Source organism: Oreochromis aureus, linkage group 8 (genome assembly GCF_013358895.1).
Source record: "Oreochromis aureus strain Israel breed Guangdong linkage group 8, ZZ_aureus, whole genome shotgun sequence".
Taxonomy (NCBI): domain Eukaryota; kingdom Metazoa; phylum Chordata; class Actinopteri; order Cichliformes; family Cichlidae; genus Oreochromis; species Oreochromis aureus.
In genome coordinates, this window is record NC_052949.1 from 27,068,805 (window position 1) to 27,093,900 (window position 25,096).

At 39.1% G+C, this 25,096-nt stretch overlaps 1 protein-coding gene across 3 annotated transcripts in view; it reads left to right on the top strand.

The window, feature by feature from the left end:
• The window catches only part of dnah9 (dynein, axonemal, heavy chain 9), a 167,059-nt gene that overhangs the window by 3,601 nt on the left and 138,362 nt on the right, over window positions 1-25,096 (top strand). For 2 of the 3 annotated variants that reach the window (XR_005614072.1, XM_039616385.1), the window contains exons 6-21: window positions 1,258-1,491; window positions 1,580-1,747; window positions 2,196-2,312; window positions 2,427-2,577; window positions 5,072-5,174; window positions 5,372-5,440; window positions 10,380-10,506; window positions 10,807-10,953; window positions 13,146-13,254; window positions 19,422-19,663; window positions 19,845-19,980; window positions 22,772-22,968; window positions 23,044-23,306; window positions 23,482-23,643; window positions 24,231-24,453; window positions 24,674-24,840. Coding sequence is in view for 2 of the 3 variants with exons in the window: in XM_039616385.1 (XP_039472319.1) it covers window positions 1,258-1,491; window positions 1,580-1,747; window positions 2,196-2,312; window positions 2,427-2,577; window positions 5,072-5,174; window positions 5,372-5,440; window positions 10,380-10,506; window positions 10,807-10,953; window positions 13,146-13,254; window positions 19,422-19,663; window positions 19,845-19,980; window positions 22,772-22,968; window positions 23,044-23,306; window positions 23,482-23,643; window positions 24,231-24,453; window positions 24,674-24,840 (2,615 nt within the window). In the remaining variant the exon portion in view is untranslated. Of the gene's footprint in view, window positions 1-1,257; window positions 1,492-1,579; window positions 1,748-2,195; window positions 2,313-2,426; window positions 2,578-5,071; window positions 5,175-5,371; window positions 5,441-10,379; window positions 10,507-10,806; window positions 10,954-13,145; window positions 13,255-19,421; window positions 19,664-19,844; window positions 19,981-22,771; window positions 22,969-23,043; window positions 23,307-23,481; window positions 23,644-24,230; window positions 24,454-24,673; window positions 24,841-25,096 lie in introns of those variants that run through there. The other variant, XM_039616386.1, reaches the window with a different exon arrangement.

A 25,096-nucleotide genomic window follows, 5' to 3' on the forward strand; every position in this document is an offset into this window, starting at 1 on the left:
TTTTCTTCTTAGAGTTTTTTTTCTGTCTGTAGGTGGAACTTTTTTCTTTGTCTGCTCAACCATGAAAGTTCATGCTCTCAAACTGTTCTATTTTATTGTGTTAAGTTTATTGGAAGCAAGCCCCTGTTTTTGCAGCCAGAAATATATAATGTACCAGAAACTCCTTCCCAGGAAAGACCTGGCAGCCACCAGCGTTTACCTGCTGGGCTGTGCATTGGGAAACACTGAGCTGTAGGCTGTCTTTAGATTGCCACTGTGTCCCATGGCATTTAAGTGCCCACACTGCACATGGCAGTTTCAAATTTGGCCTAGATCCCAGAGACCAACCAGTGCTTCTATCTGGACTATCTGCTTGTTTGCTGTTTCATATTTTTCTTATCACTACCTGAAACAATATTCACCATATAATGATTATAATATTAAAACTCAGTATTGAAATTTGGCCATTAAACAACCCAGATTTTCAAGATTTGGTGAAAATACACTATTATTTAATGGCCTAACATTGCGGGGAACAGGCTTATTTGCTTTCTTCTCAGAGTTAGATGAAAGGGTCGATATCACATAAAATGCACGAAAGTCACTTTTCTTGCTTTCTTTGCAGCAAACTCAGCAGTAAGAGCTGTGTAATTCATCTTAGATGCAGCATCCTTTTCAATGGATAGAACAGCAGGTCTGCACAGTCTGCCCCGAGAATGTGATGTGCTCAGATAGCTGACGATTTGTTTCAACTTAGAGAAGCTCTTCTCTCCTGATGCTACATTTACTGTGATAGGCACAAGAATTCTGAGCACATCTTGCAGCTGAAAAATGTTTATCTAATGCCTTTGAGGAAAGAAAAGGTTTGAAGTGCTGTAGTTTTCTCTGGAATTGTAGATCTGAGTATCCTCAGCTCTATAAAAGGCTCTCTGTGTTTATGTCCTCAGATGCTCTGTGCATATGTAGATACATTTCTATGTCAGTACCTTGGAGTTCTTTAATGAATGCTTTCATGGTAACTGGTGGTTTAATATATATTTTTAAACTATTGGTTAAGAAATATGTATATTTGTTCACAACTGTTTGATGACAGTTGACTGTAGAGCAGAAGACATGGAATAAATAAGGAGGTCCATCTGGATGCCTCAGTTTGCAGGACGTTGTACTTGCCTATTAAACAAAACCACTGATGCCACTAAACACAGACACTAATTACCCATCACATATTTTTTTAAGCTTATTTAGAGAAGAAGATAATTCTTGTTTCTCCTTTATCAGGCCCGCATGTATCTAGTACCAGAGGATATTGTGAGAGGAGAGGTTTCTGAGAGTCTCCAGAAAGTACAGACCACCCTGGAGGTCCTGATTCTCTTCAAGAGCACCTATGAGGACCGGCGGGCCAATCTGAGGCAGTACCAGAGGAACGGGAGCTTGGTTAGGCCCTGGGACTTTTCCCCTCTTTTGATTTTCTCTGGACTTGACCGATTTGTTAGCAGAGTCAAAATCATTAAGGTGAGTATGGAAATAAGTTCTCAGCACCTCTCGGAGAAATGCCAGCATTTTTGGTATGACAGTTGACTGGAGCTTGCCTTCTCTGCAGGATATCTTGTTAACAGCTGTCGACCTGCTGAAGCTTGAGAAACTGGAGATTGGAGGCGTCCGAGGTCGAGCCCTCAGCCAGCAAGTCCAACAGCTCCACCAGGAATTTACTGACATGTATAAGTTCTTCACAGAGAAGCCCTATGACTGCTTGGATGTAAACAACATGGTATGCTGTTATAACATATATCCTATGTTATGATCATATGGGGGTCTAGTTCACTTGCCTACTACTCCTATTTTACTGAGGATTGTCAAGATGAATTCCTTTTAAAAGAGCTTTATGAAATATGAAAGGCTACAGGCCCAGCGGAGCTTTTATACCTGCTTCTGATCCAGGCTAACAGCACAGCAGCGTGGTCACCCCAGCATCGGTGGAGCAAATTGCTTTTCTGCCAATAAAGTATTTTATTTGTAAATGCCATCTGTTTGCCTATCCAGGTTTTTGAGACCTATAAGCAAATATAAATTGACTTAACTTGAATATCTCATACAAATTGTTGAATGGCTTTGAGTCAGTGAATTGTGAAAAGGAATATGCTTTGCTGGCTTTGCATTACCTCGCACTGCTGTTTGGTATTTTGGCTGTTGGTCTAGCTGAGCTATTTCCTCTGCAGGAGTTTGAAAAAGACGTGAGGCAGTTTAAACTGAAGGTGGATGACATAGACCGAAGACTCGGAGCTGTCTTCTGTCAGGCCTTTGATGACGCCTACGGTCTGGAGCATGCCTTTAAGGTCTGGGAACTTTTTCTCAGACACAGACACACACATGCATACACCCACCCGCCCAAACTCACACGCGTACACACACATAATCATTAAGCCCTTTGACATAATTGTTGTCTGCAGGTTCTGGACATGTTTGGTGGCCTGCTGGAGCGCCCGCTAGTGGCTACAGATGCTCTGGACAAATACCATTTGCTTGTGTCTATGTTTGACAAGGAGCTGGACTGCTGTAAAATTCTCTACAACAAACACATTCAAGCTGCTGAGGAGTGGGGTGAGATTTACTACAAAGTCTTTATTCCACAAAAGTCTAATTGTAAATCACACTATGATGGTGTTTATTTAAAAAATATGCCACTTTTTAGTCTCAAAAACTTGCAAAGAAAGACACAGTCAGCAGTTAATGTTGGTGTCCATGATAACTCTATATTTAAGGTGCATTTATACACCTAAATATATTTCTTTTTGTAGTTTAGCTGTGATCACCCTTTAAATTTGAGTCTCAAGGGGAACTTGTCTTTCCCTGTTGAAAAATATCCTAAAACTGCTTCTGCTTGGGGTGGAAATAAAGTTGAGATCAGTGAACAGTGAGATCCATTACAACCCCTCAAGGATGTTGTCAAAGTTTCTAAAGGAATTAAACGTGGCGTGTTCTTGATTTAAAAACTTCTTAATTGAAATGACCCAGCTCTTTGGAAATTTGCTGAGTTTAAACCCTTAAAACCCCCACACACCCATAGTCCACCCACACAGTTGATTTTCCTGTGTGTGGGTGTGTACATACTGAGCTTAATTAGGGCAGCTGACTCACCCTGTAATTGTTCATCATGTAATTCCCAGTGTAGCTCCTCCCAGCTGCTGATATGAGGTCACAAGGAAACAGCAGTCTTTTGAAATTTGTGCTTTAAAGATAATCTCGATAGATTATAGTGTACTGTCAAATCTAGCATATGAAAACTATACGACGAGGACATGAGAGGATCTCACATTAGTGGGTGGTCCTTGCTCAGTTATGTGCCTTTTTAGTTCAGCTTTTATCTGAATTTTGGGAGTATCTAAAATTTGGGAAAATTACATATTTAGTTAATTTTATTTTGTTGTCGTTGGTAAAAGTGAAAAGAACTCCTGCAGCAAACAATTTTACAGTTCTACCTTGGAATTTTTGCTCTCCGGAATGAGCTATGGTGATGTGTAAATAGGTTATATCATAGCCCAAAACTCAAGATCTGATGTCTGCAAAGCAACATCTTGATCAGCCAGACTGGTGATGCTCAGGAAGTCCAAAATTACTGATTAAGTTCAAAATCATGTGTTAGCGGAAATAAAAGGAGCTGAGGTTGGGACTGGCGGTAAGGGTACTCTGGCTTGCTGACCGTCCGTGGGTGGGTTAGAGAAAGGAAAGAATGGATTCAACTAAAAAGCCATCTGCAAAATCTCAATGCAGAAATCTTGAAATTGAAATAGGACAGGCTTGTGATAATGATGCAAAGTACCAATTCAATTAAATTTTATTTATACCTCGCCAAATCACAACAACAGTTGCCTCAAGGCGCTTTATATTGTAAGGTAGACCCTACAATAATACATACAGAGAAAAACAGCACTTTGGCGACAGTGGGAAAGAAAAACTCCTTTTTAACAGGAAGAAACCAGCAGAACCAGGCTCAGGGAGGGGCGGCCGTCTGCTGTGACCGGTTGGGGTGAGAGAAGGAAGAAGGATAAAAGGATAAAGACATGCTGTGGAAGAGCCAGAGATGAATAACAACTATGATTCAATGCAGAGAGGTCTATTAACACATAGCGAGTGAAGAAGAAATACTTAATGCATCACAGGAATCCCCCAGCAGTCTACACCTATTGCAGCATAACTAAGAGAGGATTCAGGGTCACCTGGTCCAGCCCTAACTATATGCTTTAGCAAAAAGGAAAGTTTGAAGCCTAATCTTGAAAGAAGAGATAGTGTCTGTCTCCTGAATCCAAACTGGAAGCTGGTTCCACAGAAGAGGGGCCTAAAAACTGAAGGCTCTCCCTCCCATTCTACTTTTAAACACTCTATGAACAACAAGTTCTCACAACCTGCAGTGTGAGAGCGAAGTGCTCTAATGGAGTGATATGGTACTACAAGGTCATTAAGATAAGATGGGGCCTGATTATTTAAGGTCGTGTATGTAAGGAGCAGGATTTTGAATTCAATTCTGGATTTAACAGGAAGCCAATGAAGCCTAATCATGTACATGTATATCCAGTTGCTGGTACTTGCTGAGATACTTGAGCCATCAACACACAGGGATGAGTGTAAAAGTATAGGTAATCTAAGGTTCACCTTTAAACATTTACTGTAATCAGAGATAACTAACAAAACTGAATGAAACTCATTTATGTATTCAGAGCAAGAAGGCCTATAGCGGTCTTGAAATTGTATAAACTTGAAGTCATCTGTGAGGAGCAGTGGATGAGAAAAAGTTTTTGGTGCTAAAAAAACAAAGCTGCCAAAAGGTAGTACTGACTTGGCAGTGTACCGTGAGTTTGGCACATGTCACAGTTACTCTTTGTCCCTTCATGAAATAAAAAGAAACTGTGAATTAAATGTTAATTCACAGTTCAAAAAGCTCATTTTAATGTGTGTTTGCTGCAGGGGCTATATTTATTTACTTCTTCATAAATGACCAAAATATGTAATTTGCCTAAGGGTGCTCAAACTTTGCATAAAACCGCCTATCTGTGTAATTCTATGTGATGATGTTTGACCTCCTCGGGTTCGGCTCCAGTGAATAAGAATATGCCAGCAGTAGCTGGAGGGCTGAGATGGGCCCAGGAGGTGGAGCAGCGCATCCAGACCCCCTTCTTCAAATTCAGACACCTCGCATATCCGTGAGTCTCACCTCAAATAAAGCAGATTAAAAAATGAAAGTTGATGTGGCCGTGCATTTCCAGTGGTCTCAGTATGAATTAATCACTCTGTGAGCAGTTTTAGAGGCCTCATAAAAATGAGGCTTTAGAATATTGGACCCTGGAAAGATATTGGCTCTACCCTTTGCATGGCTTGTAAAGTTTCATCTTCTCTGCAGGTGCTTGGAGACTGCAGAAGGAGCCAGGGTCATCCAGAAGTATGAGGAGATGATGCAACTGCTGGACAGGTGTGTGCCGCATTTATCTCAGCGTGTTACACTGTATGTCATCATGCTGAGATGTATGTATTACTGAATAAAAGAACAGAAAGGAAGATTAAACAGAATAGACAGTGCAAGAATATGACACCATTTTATTGGACTGCATAATAATACTATAAAGGCAGATATTAAATATTAGCTTTAGTCTTTGAAATGTAAATGTTTCCCTGTAATTTCATGCCAACCTTTCTTAAACCCAGCATTTGTGATTTTGTTAGTTGAGTGTAGAAAATTTATGAAGCAGCCCCTGTGGAATAGCATGTAGACATGCAGCTCTGGGCATGATTTATGTTCTCATTACTGTGGCGCTGCTCTGCAGATTATTTTGCAGGACTCCCATAATCCCATATGCCCTGTCACTGCTTACTGATGCCAAGTGAGAAATGGCCTTATAGACTGCATCCAACATCAAACCCTTGCAAGATAAAGCATCCCATTGGGAAGGAAATGTTGGGGGGTTTGTTTATTTGTTTGTTTTTGGGGGTTTGTGGGTGGGGGGTTGTTTTCTTTTAATCCTGTCCTGTCTTCTGGCAGCTTTCGCAATCAGAATTATGATCTTAATGCACCGTTGTGCCAAACACATTTCGCTGTTCCTCTTGTTCCGGGTTTATCTGTTTATTTCTTTATTTCTATTCATGTTATTTCACGTATTACACTATATATGTGGTCTGACAATGTCTGAGACAGGACAGGCAGAAAAAAAACAAAAATAACAAAAGAGAGAGGAAGGATTAGGGAAGTAAAAATAGTAATGCACAATGTATTGCCAACTGCCACACCTGTAAGAAAAAACAAACATACAACATCTGGAACACAGGCATTCAAAAATACACAGGTACATAAGCCGTCAATCTTCTTGTGGTCTGTGTGTGTGTGTGAGTGTGAGAGAGAGAAACTGAGAGATTGTGAGTGTGTTTGTGTCTTTGTCACGAAATGTACTTGAAAATGAGGGTTGGAAGCCACAATAACACCCTCCCAGGAGCCAGAGGCAGGCAGAGAGCTAACTGAAGACCTAAAGCCTCACATCTCAGAGAGATGGCCTAAATGGGGCGCCCACATCCAAGGCGATGGGCAGCTGATCCCCTGGAGGACGGACACCCCATTGCAAGCCGAGATCAGGGTCCCAGGGTTCCAGGCTCCCAACAACCACCTGGTACCTGGCAGGAAATGCTGTTTGGATGGAATCAAACTGAGTTACACGAGTCAAAGAAATCACAGAGATAAAAAAAAATTGCAAACCATAAAAATGTTTTCACTTGTTTTACTGTTGCCAAGTTAGGATATGTTAGTTAGCTTAGCTAATGCAGTTGAATTGGATTGTGTTACTCTAAATTTCTATTAAATTTTATATTATTTTATCTATCTGTTAAGATACACTTTAACACTTTAACATAACAAATTTGTCCAAAATGATGTATATTTAGAGAAAGACTTCTCTTGAACAGATTAACACATTAACATTTTCATGAAGGGAGAATTTATTGCAGGATTTGTTAGAGTGCAGTGTATGTAGATCAGTGTATGAGTGTAAATGTGCTATATTTTCTATATATAGTGCAATTATACTCATAGTAAAAATAAATATCAATGCACTGTATAAGAAGTACGGAGTGATTTACTACTAATACAGCACTGTGCAAAATAGAGAAGAGGAGCCACAAATGGTCTTTATCCATAGTTTTCCAGACTTCCTATATATGATATAACTCAACTATAACATTTGCACAAAAAAGACAGCTAGAAAAGAACCATCTTTAAATTGTATCATACAGACACTTAATTAATTAATAATAGCAGCCTATCACAATAAAACACAAAATCCTTCGTTAGCTGAATCTAAAAAAAATGAGAAGTTTGAGGAAACCAAAATGGTGAAAGTGGAGGACAAAAGAAGAAGAAGCTACCTACAGCATCTGATAGAGGAAAGACATGTCCTCAAGAAATAGGGGGGAAAAATCCAGCAAAGACCTGGCACATGACCTCAGAGATGAATCTTGCTCTTCATTTCATCCATCCACCTTTTCTCAAAACCTCATCAGGAATGGTCATAGTGGAAAGGTGGCTGTCAAGAAACCATTCTTAATAAGAAAGGACAACATGATGAAGAGACAAATCACACAAGGACTGGTTTAAAAATCAGTGGGAACAGCTCTTATGGAGTAATACATTCACATTTTTGGTTTAAATCTTTGTCAGTAGGAGGTCAGAGGAGAATTTCAGCAGTGAGTGCGGCGACTCCATCATGATTTGGGGCTGCATCTCAGCTGCTGGGGTGGTTCTTATCAAAACTGATGGAATTGTGAACACACTGAAATACAATCAGACTTTGATCCAATACCATCTGAAAATTAGCGGTACGTTAACCTCAACAGGGGTTGGGAATGGCTTCATTGCATGACAATGATTGCAAACACAGTGTGAATACAGTAAAAGCATACTTGGATAGAAAAGGGCACAATGAAACATGAAGTCATGGATCGGCCTTCCCAGAGCCTGAACCTCATCATTACTGAGGAAGTCTGAGATAGTAAAAGTCAGCCAACATCAAAAGACGAGCTTTGGAATGTCCTTCAAGAAGCCTAGAAACTACTTCTGAAGACTACTTAAATAATTATAAGAAAGTTTGTAAAGCTTTCTTTACAAGCTTTAATTACAAGAAAGCTTGAGTTCGGGTTGTGTTGAAGAATAAAGGTAGTCATACCAATTATGAATTTTCAAGGTTGTTCAAATTTTACAGACTCAATTTCTCCCTTATGTGCTGTATTTCCATATATATTTACCCCTTTCTGTAATTTGCTGCACCTATTTTCAGTTTTCCTAACATCTTGTTAGGAATGCTTGTTAGACGTAAAGAAATGAGGGGTGGCTCAAGACTTTTGCCCAGTACTGTAAGTGTGAGTGAGTAAGTGAGGTTTAATTATGCAGGATAATTGAAAGCACCTGCGTCGACTTACAGGACCTTTAAACCTGTATCCATGAACATTTTCCACAGCAGACGTTTGGATATGCTGGAATAGCATTAGTGTGATTAATATTAAAGAGTGACTTCTTTTGCATGCTAGCTCAGTGGAACATTCAGTGGAACTGAGTCATCATGATTCTCAGTTTGGTTTAAATTAAATTTACTGCTGTGACAACTCAGTGTCTGCCACAAAAAGGTTTTATTATGCAGCAAGCTTTAAACAGCATTAGCTTCTTTTGAAATTAACACACCCTGTGTTGTTAATAAGTTAATATACATATATTTTATTTACCAAACTAACAGATGCTGAAACTGAAATTTTCACCACATTTTTATTTTTTTAAAGTTGGCTTTTCGAATAATCTTTCCACTTATTTTTATTATTTTTTTCTAAAGTTGAGTTTTTATTTTTATTTTAGTGAAGTAATATCTTTTCTTTAACAACTATGTTCACTTTTTTAACCAAATCTTTTTTCAGAGGTTTGGTATATTGTACCTACGAAGACCTCTATCTTTATAGTTTCCCTATTCCATCCATTGTTTCGTCATTTATGGTCCATCCACTATGCACTGTCCATCAGAGCCCTCTCCATGCGTTTAGTAATGTACTCCCTGAGTATTTATGTAGAGTACATAGCTTGGAATTCTGCTGCTACATGCTTGTTAGAGATGGTCTGCAAATAGTGCCTATTGGTCCAGTATCTTTGAATCAGGGAGCTTTAGCCAGCACTAGAAAGGTGGTCATCATAAAGGATCATCTTTCTGTTTACTTTTGGGCATTGTAAGCAGCAGTTACTGAGCACGGTAAAGGTTAACTGTACAGCAACAGATAAAACAAAGCTAAAAGGCTCCACCCATTTATTTGTTAGCTTAAAATACATTGAAAAACATTTGTCTATCAAAGTATGATTTGAACAAATTCATTAGAGAGCCACATGTTTGTTCTCAAATTTGTGTTTTTCCACTTTGAATTAGTGAAGGATAAAAAAATGAGCACAGCAGGGTTGGAAAAGTTCAAAAAGGTGGAATGAATAGTCAGCCCTTACTGCTCTGGAAGTGTAGATGCGTGTATGCACGTGTATGCATGGTAGTGTGTGAATGAAATCCACGCACACTTACAGATTCCCATGCAGAAGCCCATTCCTTATGCTTCACAGACTTAATATTACTCCTTCACTTCATGTCCCCGCAACCAGAGTAATGAGATGATGAACAACACCAGTTCTTTGCCCTCGATTTACTCCCATCAGAAATTAGAGCCCTTGTTATGCTGTAATAATCATCGCCGTTGCCTCCGATGAATGCCACCGTTATTATACACATTCTAGTCAGGAACAGAATGGGCATCCTCACTCATTACCCCCACAGACAAAATGTAGTGTGATTTATGGCCATGACCAAAGCATTTGATTGCCTCTGCGTCTGCGGTGCCACTATCAGGAAATGAAGCTCACAGCTGAAATCCAATAAGGAGCACACAGCGCGCACTGAAGTTCTCATCATAATCGTAGCTATTTACAGATTGATATAGCTGTACAGAGCCCTGACATATTGTCTGTTCCCTGCCTCTCGCAGATGAATCAGCGTTTATCCTCATATTACCTCCCCGCACGCCTGCATCTAACCCTCCTCACTCCTCTCCCTTTATCCTTATTGTGTGCTTGATGCAGATGAGCGATTCACGCCTCTCATTCTGTTTACAACCATGGAGAAATGGGAGAATGGCTCAATCATATGCCTTTTAGCCTCTTGTTTTGCTGTTTATGTTCATTTCCATGATATGAGACATTTTTGTGCCGGTGGCCTTAAATTAAAAACCTGGCCCTGGTAATGGGAATTTGAAACAATGTTATACTCTGATGGTAAAAGTGCAAATTGTTTTTCTGTTGTAATAACTTTTGCTCGATTGTCATCGCTCGTCTGCTTTTTTGTTTGCTGTTTCAGATACTCCACCAGCTTGTTTGACACATGGACAGAGACTGTTGGTGAGAGTTCTCAGTTCAACCTCAGCCTGCCGTTAATCAAACGGGACCCAGACACTCAGCTGATCACAGTCAACTTTAACCCACAGGTCTACATTAGCCTCCACACAGTTAGAAATGCTGATATGCTTGTGCCTTTTGTAATGAGATATATTAGAGTGGTGATATATCAAGCTAATTTGTTTTCATCTTCCTCAGTAGTCTGGTCAGTATTTCAGTTTTTAATTGAAATGATATAATGGGTTATAATTATGGGCCAAAGTGATTTTATCTTTTCTAACATCATGAATTTTAAAAAAAAATTATCATCAGCTTGTACTGATCAGACCCATTTTAATGTCTTGATGTATGTTTCAGTGCTTCTAATGTACTTTTTAATCTCTTCCTAGCTGGCGGCTGTGCTCAGAGAGGTGAAGTACTTAGTGGCAAGACAGACTGAAGCCATCCCTGAAACTGCAGTGCAGATCTACACCATCAGGGGGCAGCTGTGGCAGTATGTGGCTAACCTTGAACTCACTGTGGACCGATATAATAAGGTTGGATCAGATTAGGTTGCAAGTTTTCAAACTGTGATGTGGAAATTTATCATCAAAAAACTGCAAAAAAAAGAGTACAATTCTGATGAGCTTTAAAGTGACCACCGTTATTCTTCAACACAGCCTGAACTCTTCTAAGCAAGCCTTCGTGTGATTTCTTTAGGAACAGTTCTGTTTTTTGAAGAAAGCTGTGCTTTACAGATGGCTGTAGACACTCTCTGTTATACCTCGCTCCTGACCTCTGATACTAACCAAAAACCTCAAATTTGGATTCATCGTTGCTATTAACCTTTTAAGCACTCACACACCCAAAGATGGGCGCAAAAGGGAGGAGATCGTGGAGATCAGAAAAATGCTGGGGGCTTAATAGGTTATGTCCAGTTTTTGTGTAATTTGGCTTAGCTCAGCTATTTCTCCTCCTTATACTTCAGTCAATTTTGACAAGTGCTCCAAGACCGCTGTCTGAAATGCAGTCCCCAAACATGACTCCTGTCATGTGCGGTAGAACATTTTTCAGGCCTGAGGAGCCCATGTCCAAAGAAAGCTTTTTAGCACCTTCAGGAGTCCTAGAGAACTAGACTATTTAAAAAAAAAAGAAGCTCCTTGAAAGAAAAATAGAAAAAACAGTATAGCTTCTCGCTCTGTGACAGGAAGTAAGCAAGTAAGGTGGGAGGCAAGAGGAGATGACAGCTTGGTGAACCAGTACGCATCTGCTTTAATTTAAACAGTTAACAGCTGTATATTTCCTTTTCTCCTGACACTGCAGATTAGTCTGATAAGGTCTGTGACTGCTATGCATAGAGCAAAATGCCACACATTTGCAGCACTGAAGTGCCTCCCATAATTTTAATTTTCTCCAGCATAAATATTCAGTATATTAGTTGCCAGCAACAGCCCTAGTCTAAACCCTGGCACCAAGTCAGGGTTTGTTTGTTCGTGAATCACTGCTAGCAGGTACTCGACTCTGTTTACCACATGAGCTTTGCTTTTGTAGAAATGCTCCAGCAAAATTTTCCAGTCAGATTTGACCTTCATCAAAGTCACTCAGTGGAAACTGCATGATAGAGGGTGACACTGAAGAAGGCGCTAAGGAAACATCTAAAGGAACATGATTTTCAAGCACAATGTCAAAGAATAGAATTTACAATAACTTGTTAATAACTACAATAGAAATTATGAATGCATATATATTATATAATAGAATAGAAATATAAGGCTGACATGATGTCCTCAAGGCTGGATATGTTGAGAAGCTACCCTCTCAAGTTATTTAACATGTGGGCCTGTGTCCCCACAGTAAAATAATCTATGAGCTCGGGACAGTGTGCCTGGGTGGAGCACTATCAGATAATGAAGAAGAATAACTCTGTGACATGCACATTGCAATTAGACATGTCCTTACCTTTTGGAGACTAGCACTATCAAAAATATACAGAATTATTTAGCATTGTACAGTGATGTGCAAAAGTCGTGAGCCAAAGTTATGAGGTTTAGCTGAATCTATGATAAATGCCAAAGATAACAAACTCTGGCAGGGAAAAGTTGTATTTTTGCACCAACAAGGTGATTCCCAAAGAGCTATTAGCAAAAAACTTGGCACATCTCGACACGGTGTGCAGTGTGTCTTTTAAAAACATGGCCAAGTGGAGGACAAAAGAAGTGGCAAATGAACAGAATCTGAAAGTCATGTCCTTAAGACACAGGAAGAAATCCCACAAAACACTGACACAGGCCTTTGCTGGATTATTTCTGAAGTGTATTTATTAGCTGAATTACTTACATAGTCTGCATTTATCAAAGACACCTTCACAGTTTTAATAAGAACTAAGCGTTAAGGCAAAATGGCAGTTTCAATAGTGCTCCATGAAACAGTATACAGTTTCGTTGTGTAATTAATTCAGCCACACTAAGCTGAACTACACGTATCACAGCCACCTCAACGAGATGATTACATTTTTAAAAATGTAGAAATCCAGTGCTTCAGGTAGCCAAAAGTTCAAGTCCAATTAAGTCATGACAGCATGGAACAATGCAGAAATAGTGACTATAATGAGGACGACATGCCGTGTTGACGCTCTGGGCTTGTGCTTGGCCTTTTTGTAGAAATGATATTTAAATGATTTTCCTGTACTCACTTAGTGGGAGCAGAAAATCAGGTCTCTCTCTTTTTTTCCTCTGCTGTTTGGCTGTAGGTGGTGCACTCTATGCTTGATGTGGAACGTCCTCTGATTCAGGGCCAGCTCGGCGACATCGACGCTCAACTCAGAAAGGCAGAGGACAGTCTGAACTGGAACAGCCAAGGTCTGCACATTTACTGATTAGTAGCCAATACAGCTCCAGACAAATGACACATTTAAATATGTCAATTTCTGCTGTCAGTCTACTGACAATAGCACTCCACTGACACCACAGTACAATGGAGATGGCATCACTTTTCTGAAGAAATTATGCAAAACCAGTACTTTTATTTCTTTAAGTATTCTGTGAGTATTGTTGATTGACAGTTTAGTGTTGATAACATCCCTGCAACACTAAATGGACTTTGCGTGTATCTCTTACCGACAATTTGCAGCAATAATAAGGCTTCCTTCTTTCATTGTTACAGCATGTTGGATCATTTTGACATTCCATTACTTATGTACTTTAATTCAACCCAGAACACAAATGTGTAGAAATATTGTAAAGTGGCAATGTTTTTATTCATGTTTTGAAAAAAAGCAGCAGATTTCTTTGTATTTAAGCCGGAGCTGACCAATCACAGCTCTTTGCATCTTTGCAAACACAGATTTTTAAGTAGATGTCTGCTACTGAGCTTTGTTCAAACAAAAACAAAAGAAAAACAGTGCAGTACTCAGTGTTATATATAGTATCTCAGGCTGGTTGCTGCTGAAATTCGTTGAATATTAAGCACAAAGCTAGTCAAATATTTCCATCTGACTTGTTCAAAAACAAAACAAAAAAACAGCATGTACATTTCTGATGGAGAAACTATGTTTTCAAGTACATTTAATATAATTCAGGTATTAAAAAGGGGTTTTTAATCCTCATCTTAACAACCACTCTATATTTAACATGGAGTGGAAACAGTGGCAGTAAATGAGGAATGAGATTCCTGAGGGGAACCAAAAACTACACAGCATGTTATAGAGTTAACCGAAGCGCAGGGGGTCTGGCCTAGCTCTGTCCAAAGTCACTTGATTCACTTCATATACATTTGTAGTTATGCTGGTGTTACCCTTGGCAAGCAGTGCTTTCCTTGATTTTGTTGACAGTGTGGTTGCCAGGTTGGTTACTATGCCTGCACACAGATGTTAATAATTTACACTGTGTTCACATCTTGATTGCTAAGCAGTGATATTAATTCTTGCCCTGTGATATTTTCTTTATTCTGTTTATAAAGTCCTGTAAATAATTTATTACAACCGCCAAAGCGGTTATGTTTTTAGGTAGTTTTTGTTTTGGGTACATGTGTATCATTATCCTGTCTGAATTAATTTTAAATTAAAAATTTTAAATTAATTATAACATGTTTTAGAAATGTCGAGTGGGATCATGTTAATGATCTATTAAAATTTGGCCTATATTTGGCTTTGCAAATTTACCAAATGCCTCATAATTTAGCATACTTAAAAGAAGTGTTGCCTTCACCCTCTACATCTTCCAGAGTGCCACTGTCAGCCCTTGGTTTTTCTCGAGGTTCTCATGTTCCTTCTTCCTGATATATCAACATCTATCACTGCGGCCATCGTCCACTGTTTGTCCACCACTACTATATCCGATTGGTTAGTGGTTTGTCCATCGGTATCTGGAAGTCCCACAGAATTTTAGCTCATTCTCAACCATCCTGGGCGGGTATATTCCATTTTGACCTCAGGACTTCCAGGCCATACTCAACAGAGATGTTCCTGTATATTATGCTGGCCACTTGGTTGTGGCGTTCCATGTATGCCCTGCCTGCTAACATCTTGCACCCTACTGTTATGTACTGGATTGTCTGAGGCTGAGCTAAGAAAGGGAAAGTAAAACTAAATACAAAACACAAGAGACAGCACACTATCAAAATAACTACCAAAGACTACCAAATAAAACAAGAAAACCTAAATTACCTAACACAGACATGGAGACACAGGGAACACAGGGGAGGCAGGGTATTTTGTCTTGTAAAGAGCTGTATGTTTAATATGTCTTGCTAATCATTAGTGCCTCTGTGGATAGCCAGGCATCTTTATGTATCTGTGCTCTTGATTTGCCCACAGCTCAGACCGACGACGATGAAATTGCTTTACTTTTGCAGCAAAAGAGTTTCGCTTGAATCACTCTGAATTACCTCTATGCTTTCTACCTGCTAATTTTATAAAGTCACACACACACACACACGCACACACACACACTCACAAACACACACACACACACACACACACACACACACACACACACGCACACACACACACTCACAAACACACACACAAACATTTATGAAATTGAATTTTCCAATTAAATATATTAAAATAGCAGACAGATTTTATCAGAGATTAATGGTTTTTTTAACCCCTTGAACCAAAGCTGAAAGCCCTGACTAGAAGTCACAGGACTTCCAACCGAATATATTAAACAGAAAAAATAACAAAAATATTTTGTGTCCTAAAAATATGACCCTGACCAATGTTTGCTGTATTAGAGTAGATGCATGATTACAAACAGCAATGCAGAGTGATCAGGCAGTTATCATTTCTATGAATATTCACAGATGATGGGATAAACATGCTTTCCTCTTTCCTCCCCTCATGGCCCCCTGTGCCATTTCCAGAGCAGAGCAGTGTGCTCTGACACGTAACGTGAACAGAGAGGCTTTGCTTTTTGAAAAGCGCATGAAATAAGAATAGGAGAGGTTTTTAATCATTGATTAGCTCTGACTGACTCAGAGCAGGCAGGCACATTGCTAGTTTCTTCAACTTCAGGATTCCCTGAGGAACGTAGCACAAATGAGGACTGTTGACGGTACGAGCCAATGCACTTGAAGGTGTTTGGGGACAAAGCCACAGTTCCTCTGCAGACCATACACTACATTCACCTATGTGTGTGTGTGTGTGTGTGCATAGGTCCTGAAACTCATGCTTACATCATGAGACTTACATTTTTCATCTGTCTGGTTGACCCAGGCAGGATTATTCAATGACAAATATATCTGTGTGAATACATTTTGAAAAGTGATCAAGTGAATATCCCAAGTCTGATTTATTCTCTGTTTGGACCATAGAAGTCTAAAAGAAGGAAATAGCCAATCACGTTTAGTGCTAAATAACAGAATTATTATTATTATCACCAAAACATAAGCCTCTTGAATGGTTTGTACTACACACACATCTGTAATATTAGTCTGATAATCTGAGATAAATGCTCAAAAAGACACCATCAGTACACACACAGAGCAAAGAGTCCACTTTAAATAAATGGTAAATGGACTGTTCTTATATTGTGCTTTTCTACTCTACTGGAGCATTGCATGTATGTCTCCTGTTGGCATTTAATTGTATTTTACAGAAACCAAACCCTGCCTTATTAAAATGACTGAGTACAACTTCTTAAAAATCCATATCCTCTAGGGATATTTTCTTTAAAAGTTCATAAGTGATTGTTTCTCCCTGACTGATAATTTCAGTAAATAACAGGTTAAAAGCCATTAAGTTCTCAGGAAATATAGCAGTATTTTTGACAACCAGGCTACTATAAATGTGACTCCCTGTTCGTTCTTATGAAACTTTTATGAGCTTCTTTTGGCTTCTGCATTTTGAGGGCACAGAGCGTGCACATGAGATTTCCTCTGGCTAAGCGAATGGCTTCCTTTTAGCTCCCTGAATACATGTATATGAACTGAATAAGATAAATTAATCATACAGATTTGTCAGACTTGCTTAATTATACCAGACCTAACAGGTCAAACTCTGATAAGAAAGACAATCATTAAATGCTTTGGTGACACGAAGTGAATTCATTATTTTACAGCAGCACCTTTTCCAATCATATTCTTTGGGATGTACAGTTAAAGAATGTGATGATATATAACCATACACTGTATGTCCTGAAAAGCAGGAAGGGCTACTTTTGTTAAAAGGTAAGCCTTTTTCTGCATTTATTTACATGTCAGATGCTCTTTTGTGCCACGTAGAGGTTGTGGAGTTTTTAAAAATCTCATTAAAATGTTCTTGCAACCACAGAACCACAAAGAGAAAACTATGAAATACTGAAATTAGTTAGTTACCCTTATTAGTTTTTATTTTAAATGCAGAAGTCAGCTTAAAAATGAGCTTCTAGTTTCATTCAGGTAATACCTAATTCACAAGGGCAACTACAAAAATCAATTAAAAAAGAAAATGAGTATACATACAGTACTTACCAAAGGCCTTAGGATCTGAAATTAAAGGAAGGATACTTTCAAACCTCATGCAGTGAGATTTTTTTTTCAATTAAGTTAACCCACTGCGAAGAGAAAAATATTTAAATTTAACTGTAATTGTTGTGAGCACAAATTGCCTTTACAGTAGCAGCAGTTCTTTAGTTTTTAAGGTACTTGGCAGGTGGGATGGTATAAGTATTCTAGAGAACTCACTGTCTTGTCTCTCTTCATGTAGCTGTTTAGATCAGGGCACTGTGGGAGCCATGCCATCTGTTGCACGGCTCCTTATTCTTGTGTCTCGAAGTTAGTTATTTATGACTCCGACTGCATGCTAGGGCTTGTTGTATCAAGCCGCAGAATACATTTGGGGCTGATTGTTGGGTGAAAAAGGTATCGAAGAACTGTATACAATCACAAAATCACAAAATGAAATCACAATGGTATGGTGCAGTCAGTCATGAGCTGAGAACGGACAGCTGCAGTATTTGTTAGATTAGACTTTAGTGAAAGCAGGTAATACATGGACCCATAACTGCCTGTGGTGGCCCACAATTCCTTCTGTATCCTCATACATTTTCTTTGGCTCAGAGTAGTAGTAGGAGTAATTGTACTAAGCCTGATCACTGCATACAATAAATACAATGAGGCAGCTATGAGAGAAGTTTGATTAAACAAGATGTATTTTGCACTTTAATAAGGTAATTCCAAGTTTAAAAAATAGTTAATATTAGAAAATAGTTTCATTATGACATTAGAAAGAAGACTTTCTCTTTTGGAGCTAGCTAAAGTCTCTTTGGGGGCCATCAGTAAGTTTTTCTTTATATGAAACACTCTGTATTGTTTTAGCTGGACAAAGTCATGTTTTTAAGAAAACCTTTTGTATCTGTGCTCAACCAAAGGATGAACCACATTTATATGAAAGGATCATAAGAACCATACAATTTTTGAACTTCAGTTTTCATTTTCAGTATATTTACAGACTTTTACAGACACTGAATGTGTATTTTGTTAAATACTGGCAAAATATGATAGTGTGGTTTGGAGCTTAGATTCTGTCAAACCTTTTTAGCAAACCCACAGCTGGCAGCTCCCTGTCAATCAGCAGGGAAAATCATATGCTTATTATACCTGTGCCTTAGTGCAGATATTTTAATTCAGCCTCAGCTTTAGGTTTGATTTATCTATCCATCCATCCACCTATCCATCAATTTTCTGCTGTATATCTAGATGTGGGTTTTGGGGGAAGCAATGTAAGTAGAGAAGCCCACTGTCTATTATTGTTAAAGATGCAGCCGTAACTGCTACCTTAATGATAATGTAAATGTGGTTAATGCAGCTGTCAGGTAATTGCTGATAGATTTTAGTGAAATCTCAAAATTCTCATGTGCTTGGAGGGGCTGTGTACCTGTCTGTTACTGTTGCAAATGAATCTCTAATCCACTGGTAATTTTGTTGGTATTAATTCTTATGTGAGTATCTCATGTAGTAGCTCATGGTTAAAAATATCTTGAAAATAGAAAAAATCCCAGCTGTTTAATTTCTTTTTTGCATATCCCTGTGTTGTGTCTCTACATCCTGGAATCAGCTAATTTATATGTTACTCTTAAACTCTGTAATGTAGAATATTATCACATAAAATCTAAAGAAACAACAAAATCGGTGCTAAATATTTACTTATTTTATTCACAACATCAAACAATGATATTGAAACACAAGCTCGATGCAGAAATTTGCACATTATTATGGAATATACCAGAAGTGATTTGAAGCTTTTGGTTGCCAACTGTATGTATTGTTTGTAATGTTACATAGACAACCAGGGGGTTGTTTAGTTAAATATTTCTTTTGTTCAACAGGGAAAAAAAAGCCTTGTCCTCAAATATTAGTGGAATAAGGACGCTCTAAAAACAGGATTAAAAAGTCTTAAATTCAACTTGTTTATTCCTGTATACACCAGGAAGCACTGATTATTATTTTTTCTTTCATATTTGAGTGTTTTAGTCAGTCTGACTCATATTATTAAAATCAGTTAATTATTTTTTTTTAACTTATTTGACCTTTTAACCTCTTTCAGGTGTTTGGGAGTATATCCAGGAGGTGCGAGACCTGGTGTGTGACCTGGAGAGTCGGCTCCAGAGGGCCAAAGACAACGTAGAGGAGATTCTGAGCTGCATGAGGTCCTGGTCCACCCCCATATTTGACAGGAAGGAGGGAAAAAAAGACGCTCTGCTCAGTTTGGAGGACAGGAGTGAGAGGCTTGACAGATTTTACAGTCTGATTCGGTCCTCCGGGGAAAAGATCCACTTCCTAGTTAAGGTGCTTTGCTCATTGTTATATGAAATGTCAGATGGGCTTTAAGTTTCACTCACATTTCATCATTTTAAGCAGTTATTATGGAGTCAGCAATTTAGGATTTGAATTTCATTTTTGCAGGACTTTTCAAATGTGGTAAAGATGGTGATTCATTATGAGTGTCACACTCTGTTATGTCTCTTAGTGCAATCGGGCGCTGTTCAAAGCTGAGCCGTCCTCTGAGGAGTGGAAGGCCTATGTGGAGTACATTGATGACACGATCATAGATGGCTTCTTCAACAGCATCGAGTGCTCTCTCAGGTTTTTCCTCGATAACACTGGTATGATTTTCATGAACAAATAATACTCTAAATAAGGAAGAAAACATAAAAGAAGTACTTATTTACTATTTGTTGTGTCTCAGTCGTGTTGATGGTGTTACTACTTGCTGTCTCAAAGCCAGAATGTTGCTGGCAATCTTGAAATTAATATGAAAAAAATGCAGCACTTCTCAGTACTCTGATCCAACAGCACCCTTCAGCCAGCACTGAATTGGACAGCTTCTTAGCAACACGTCCTCGGGGGTTTTGATGTCAATTGGGTGTCCGCCTCTATTGGCTGTGGATATAAAATAATTCTGGACTTGTTAGCTGGCATGAGTTTTGTCAGCCAGTTTAGATGGACTGGGATGTGGTTCAATATGAGATGGACTGCTGCCAGAATGCTAGTGTGACCAAACGTTCTACTCCTTGTTCCGCTTCTTCATCTTTTCCTTTCCCTCTCCTTGTTTGGCTTCAAAAACTGTTTTATGATTTGGAAAATTCTTAAATAAATGATGTGACCCAGGGGTAGCTACAAAAACAGCAGGTCCAGCATCTAAAAGCTCTGGAATTAAGCTGTTCCTTTCCTTAATGCAGTATCTTGTTTAATGTAAGAACCACAAGTGTCCATTAAAATAAAAGGACAAGCAGAGCGAGAGTTTTAAAGCAGCGCTATTCCAAATTTTTACATCAAGAGCGGATCAAATGAAAAGCTTATAGTGACAAATTTACATAGAAATATCAGTGATGGGGGGCCAGTTGATCAGGCTCAGTACTTTCAACTTGATTAGGTCCTTTTAAAATTAAGCACTGAATTAGAACGCCAATACTTTGCTTATAACAGAACCCAGTGTCAGATCTCATTCACTTAAATATGAATATCAACATATCTCAGGAGGGAATGGTAGTTGTTGATTCTGATTTTCTGTTTTCATTATATTGTAATTAATTACAAATGAACTGAACTTTAGAAAAAAGCTAAACCACAAAACTAAAATGATATTATAATATATGTTAAATGCCCTTGGTCTAAGTCTGACAGTTTGTTTAGCAGACGAGAAGGCGGTGCATGTGTTTATTGAGTATGTCCATGTAACCGCCAAATGTTGTTTAACAACAACATTTGAATGTGTTATTGTATTGTTCTGAATTTCTGAGACTTATAATCTGAAAAATACCACACAGCACTAAATACATCTAAACATTTTATTCTGGATCCAGTCTTGAAACTGGAATCAGTTCTGAGTAGTTACTACTGAAAGAATGAGGTCACAAGCATCAGAAATGAGCTTCCTCGAAGCCGGTGGCCCTTAGCGATAGCATGAAGGACTCTGAATAGAGCTGCGTAATAGAGTCTGTGCTTAGACTGCTACCCTTGTGACCTGGACATGGATAAGTAGCAAAAAAGGCATGTTTCAAAATATCAAAGCTCTTTGAATGTCGAAACATTTTGAATGATTATATAGGTTTACTGCTTAGAACCAGTAGACTTAGTTTTACACAAAGCACACGGTACAGATGTGAAAGAGCGTATAGAGGTTGTGGCAAATGTTATGTGGTGGCGCGCAACATCATCTGTGAAGAGTTCAGGGTGGACTTGTCTGTACTGTTGTTTCTGGTGAGCACAAGTCACATGTTAGGACTTTGAGCCCTTACGCCAACATCATGGACTGGTCCGAAACGTGCAAATGAGGAGCCCGCCATAGGTTTGTAAGGCTCTGCCAGTGCACCTCCTGTTCATCCTTGCACGAAGAAGCACATGCTGGCCCTGCTGCTAGGTTGATGCCCATGTTCTGAGATCTTCTCCACACTGTTGAGACTGCACTGGGAGACACAGGAAGCCTTCTTGCATCAGCATTTATGGATGTGTTATACTGTGATGATCAAGTGTTCGGTTGATTTTTTCTAAAGTGGTGTATTTAGGAAAACTTTCTGTGGTTCTAATGCCGCACCATTCCATTTTCTTTACTGGTAGATAAATAACATTAACAGATTAACGCATTAATACATTAACCAGCTTCTGGTTTCCTCACTCAGCAAATTACAATTTGATTAGTGTCATTGCCAGAAGAAATTATTCCAATTACTATACAGTAAACTTATTTTAAACCTAAACTTGAATAAAAAGCAATAAGGACCAAGCCAGTTAGGTTAAATATCATTTAGGTTTCTGTTTTTATTTATTTGAGCAAAGGACAGGAGTAAGTCTTATGTTGTAGGTAATGGTCACAGTGCAATCTCTTTTATAATTCAATAATAAACTGAAACACAAACATACAAAGTGCAAAACACAAACAATAAATCAAAAGCAATTCAAATAAAAAGTAAAAACATCATTAAAAAACATTAAAAAACATCCAACTGGATCATAAAATTAGAGGACATAAAAATGTAAAAGTATTCATATAAAGGATAATGTTAATGTTATATAATTTGATTGAAAGATTTAGCCAACTCTGATTTTCAAAGGTTGAATATTTATTAACTTTGAGCTCAAACGGCAAGAAAAAAAATAGTCTGGAAAATCCACAAGAACCAGTCTGCGAGGAGGCTCAGCCACATACAGAGTCATGAAGTGTGTGATATGTTTTGGAACAATGCCAAACAGGGGAAGTGTGAAATGTATCTGTAAAAACCTTACAAGGAGCCAATAAATGGATCAACATGGAGCTTTTATAATAACATCTCAAGTGGCAGTGTTCTGCACCAGGTAGAGCTGTAAAACGGTGCTCACAAGACTAAAGAGCCTTATAGTAGCATCTTAACACTTATTCAAATCATAATATGTGTGTTGCATTTCCTTTCACTTCAGACCAAAGAGCTGTCATTGCCCCCCTGTTTGAGGCTCAGCTGGATCTGAGGGTTCCTGACATGGTGTTCACTCCCTCTCTGGACGTTGGGACTAGAGAAAGTTTGTTTGAGCTGGTGGAAGGCCTCATCAATGATGTGTTTGGAATCTCTTCACTGGTGCCACGCCTTGCCCAGCATAGCTCCTTTCCAAACTACCAGGTACAACTGGTTTCATGCAACTCCAACACATGTAACGGGTCACATTAGGATTTAATGTGGACATTTTTCACTCAGGCTGACATGGAGGACATGGCTGACCTGGCAGACATGCGTAATCTCATCATGGAGCGGATCCAGGCGGCCATGGCAACATGCTGCGAGTTTCGCAACTCTCTGGAGCGTTACAGCTACCTGTATGTGGACGACAGGAAGGAGTTCATGCGTCAGTTTCTTTTGTACGGCCAGATTCTCGCCAACCAGGAGATGGAGATTTATCCTGACAATAGTGTCTCAGAAAGTCCACCAAGTCTGGACAACTTTAGAGAGCAGGTTGACAGGTAGGCATTAGTCAAGAGGAATGTGAGTGTATGTTAAATTTTGATCTGAGGACATTTTTAAGTCATATCTTAAAGCAATTCATCTAAAATTTGGATTAAGGTTTTGTTTTCAGTTGAGCATAGAAGTAATAGCTTGTTTTTGCTAAATTGCCATCTGTTTGTCTTTGTCCTGTAGTTATGAGAAGATATATGAAGAGGTGCAGGCTCTGGAGCCGGTGCATGTGTTCCACAGGTGGATGAGGGTGGATGGTCGTAGCATGAAGAGTGCCTTGCTCAACATCATCAAAAAGTGGAGCTTCATGTTCAAACAGCACCTCGTTGACCTTGTTACCAACAGGTATGGCACGCAGACAAAGAAAAAAGTTACAGTTTTTCCTTCCATCCATTCTTTTCCACTTATCCTTATCAGGGTCGCTGGAGCCTATCCCAGCTACCGTAGGGTGAGAGGCAGGGTACACCCTCCACAGGTCACCAGTGTGTCGCATGACTAACACAGAGAGACAGATAGCCATTTGCCCTATCATTCACACCTATGGGGAATATAGAATCACCAATTAACCTAACTAACTGCATGTCTTTGGACTGTGGGTGGAAGCTGGAGTACCCGGAGGGAACCCACACAAACACAAGGAGAACATGCAAACTCCTCAAAACTAGGCCCCGGCTAGATGGTGAAGTTGAACTCAGGACCTTCTTGCTCTGAGGCAACAGCGCAAACAACGGCGCCACCATGCTGTCTAAATTAGCATTTTCAATAAATATGATAAAATACAACAGTGTCCAATCCAAGTAGACAGACTAATATTACAGGACTTGTTTTACTAGCTTATGGCTCAAGTTAAGATAGATTTTAGTGTAAACTAAAATAGAAATGTTGATGTTTGAAACTGGTGGCTCATTAAAATCCTGTTCCCCTGTCTCCAGTCTGTTAGACTTGGAGAAGTTTATCACAGTGGTTCAGGCTGGGTTGAACCAGCAGGTGGAGGAGGGTGATTACGATGGCCTGGTGGAGGTCATGGGTAACCTGCTGGCTGTTAAGGAAAGACAGAATACTACAGACACCATGTTTGAGCCTCTGCAGCAAACCATCGCTCTTCTGAAGGAGTATGAGCAGGAGCTGCCCGATGTGGTTTACAAACAGTTAGAGGTAAGGAGTGATGTTCAGTCATCTCCTATTATTTTCAAGCCCAGATTGTTTAGTCTGTTTCTTCCAACTGAGACAGAGCAATTTTTCTTCCTTTTTCTTTGCTTTTTTAAATCTCTGTTTCATGCACTTCCTCCTGGCAATCCATCATCTGTCAATCCTGCCCTCCTCGCTTTTCTCCCCCTCTCTGTATCTATCTCTGCATCTGTCTGTCTGTCTGCAGGAGCTGCCAGAAAAGTGGGACAATGTGAAAAAGCAGGCAGTGTTGGTCAAGCAGCAGGTGGCACCTCTGCAGGCTGTCGAGGTGGCCAGTCTTCGTCGAAAGTGTGCTGCTTTTGATGTTGAGCAACACACATTCAGGGAGCACTTCCGCAAAAGCAAGCTCTTCAGGTAGAAAATCTCTGCTGTGTATAACATGGTAATCAGAAATAACGTGACTAATCACACATGAAGAAATGTCAAAGTGTATCGCATGCTTAAAACTTACTTGAAAGAGAGAGATTGAGCTTAGTAATTTCACAAAAAACTAAATAAAACCATCTCCTCTTGTGATTCTCCTCTATTGGTTAAAAAACAGACAAAAGATACATAACAACTTTGCTGAAATTTTAATATTACAATTACATTTATTATATGTTATCCTGCC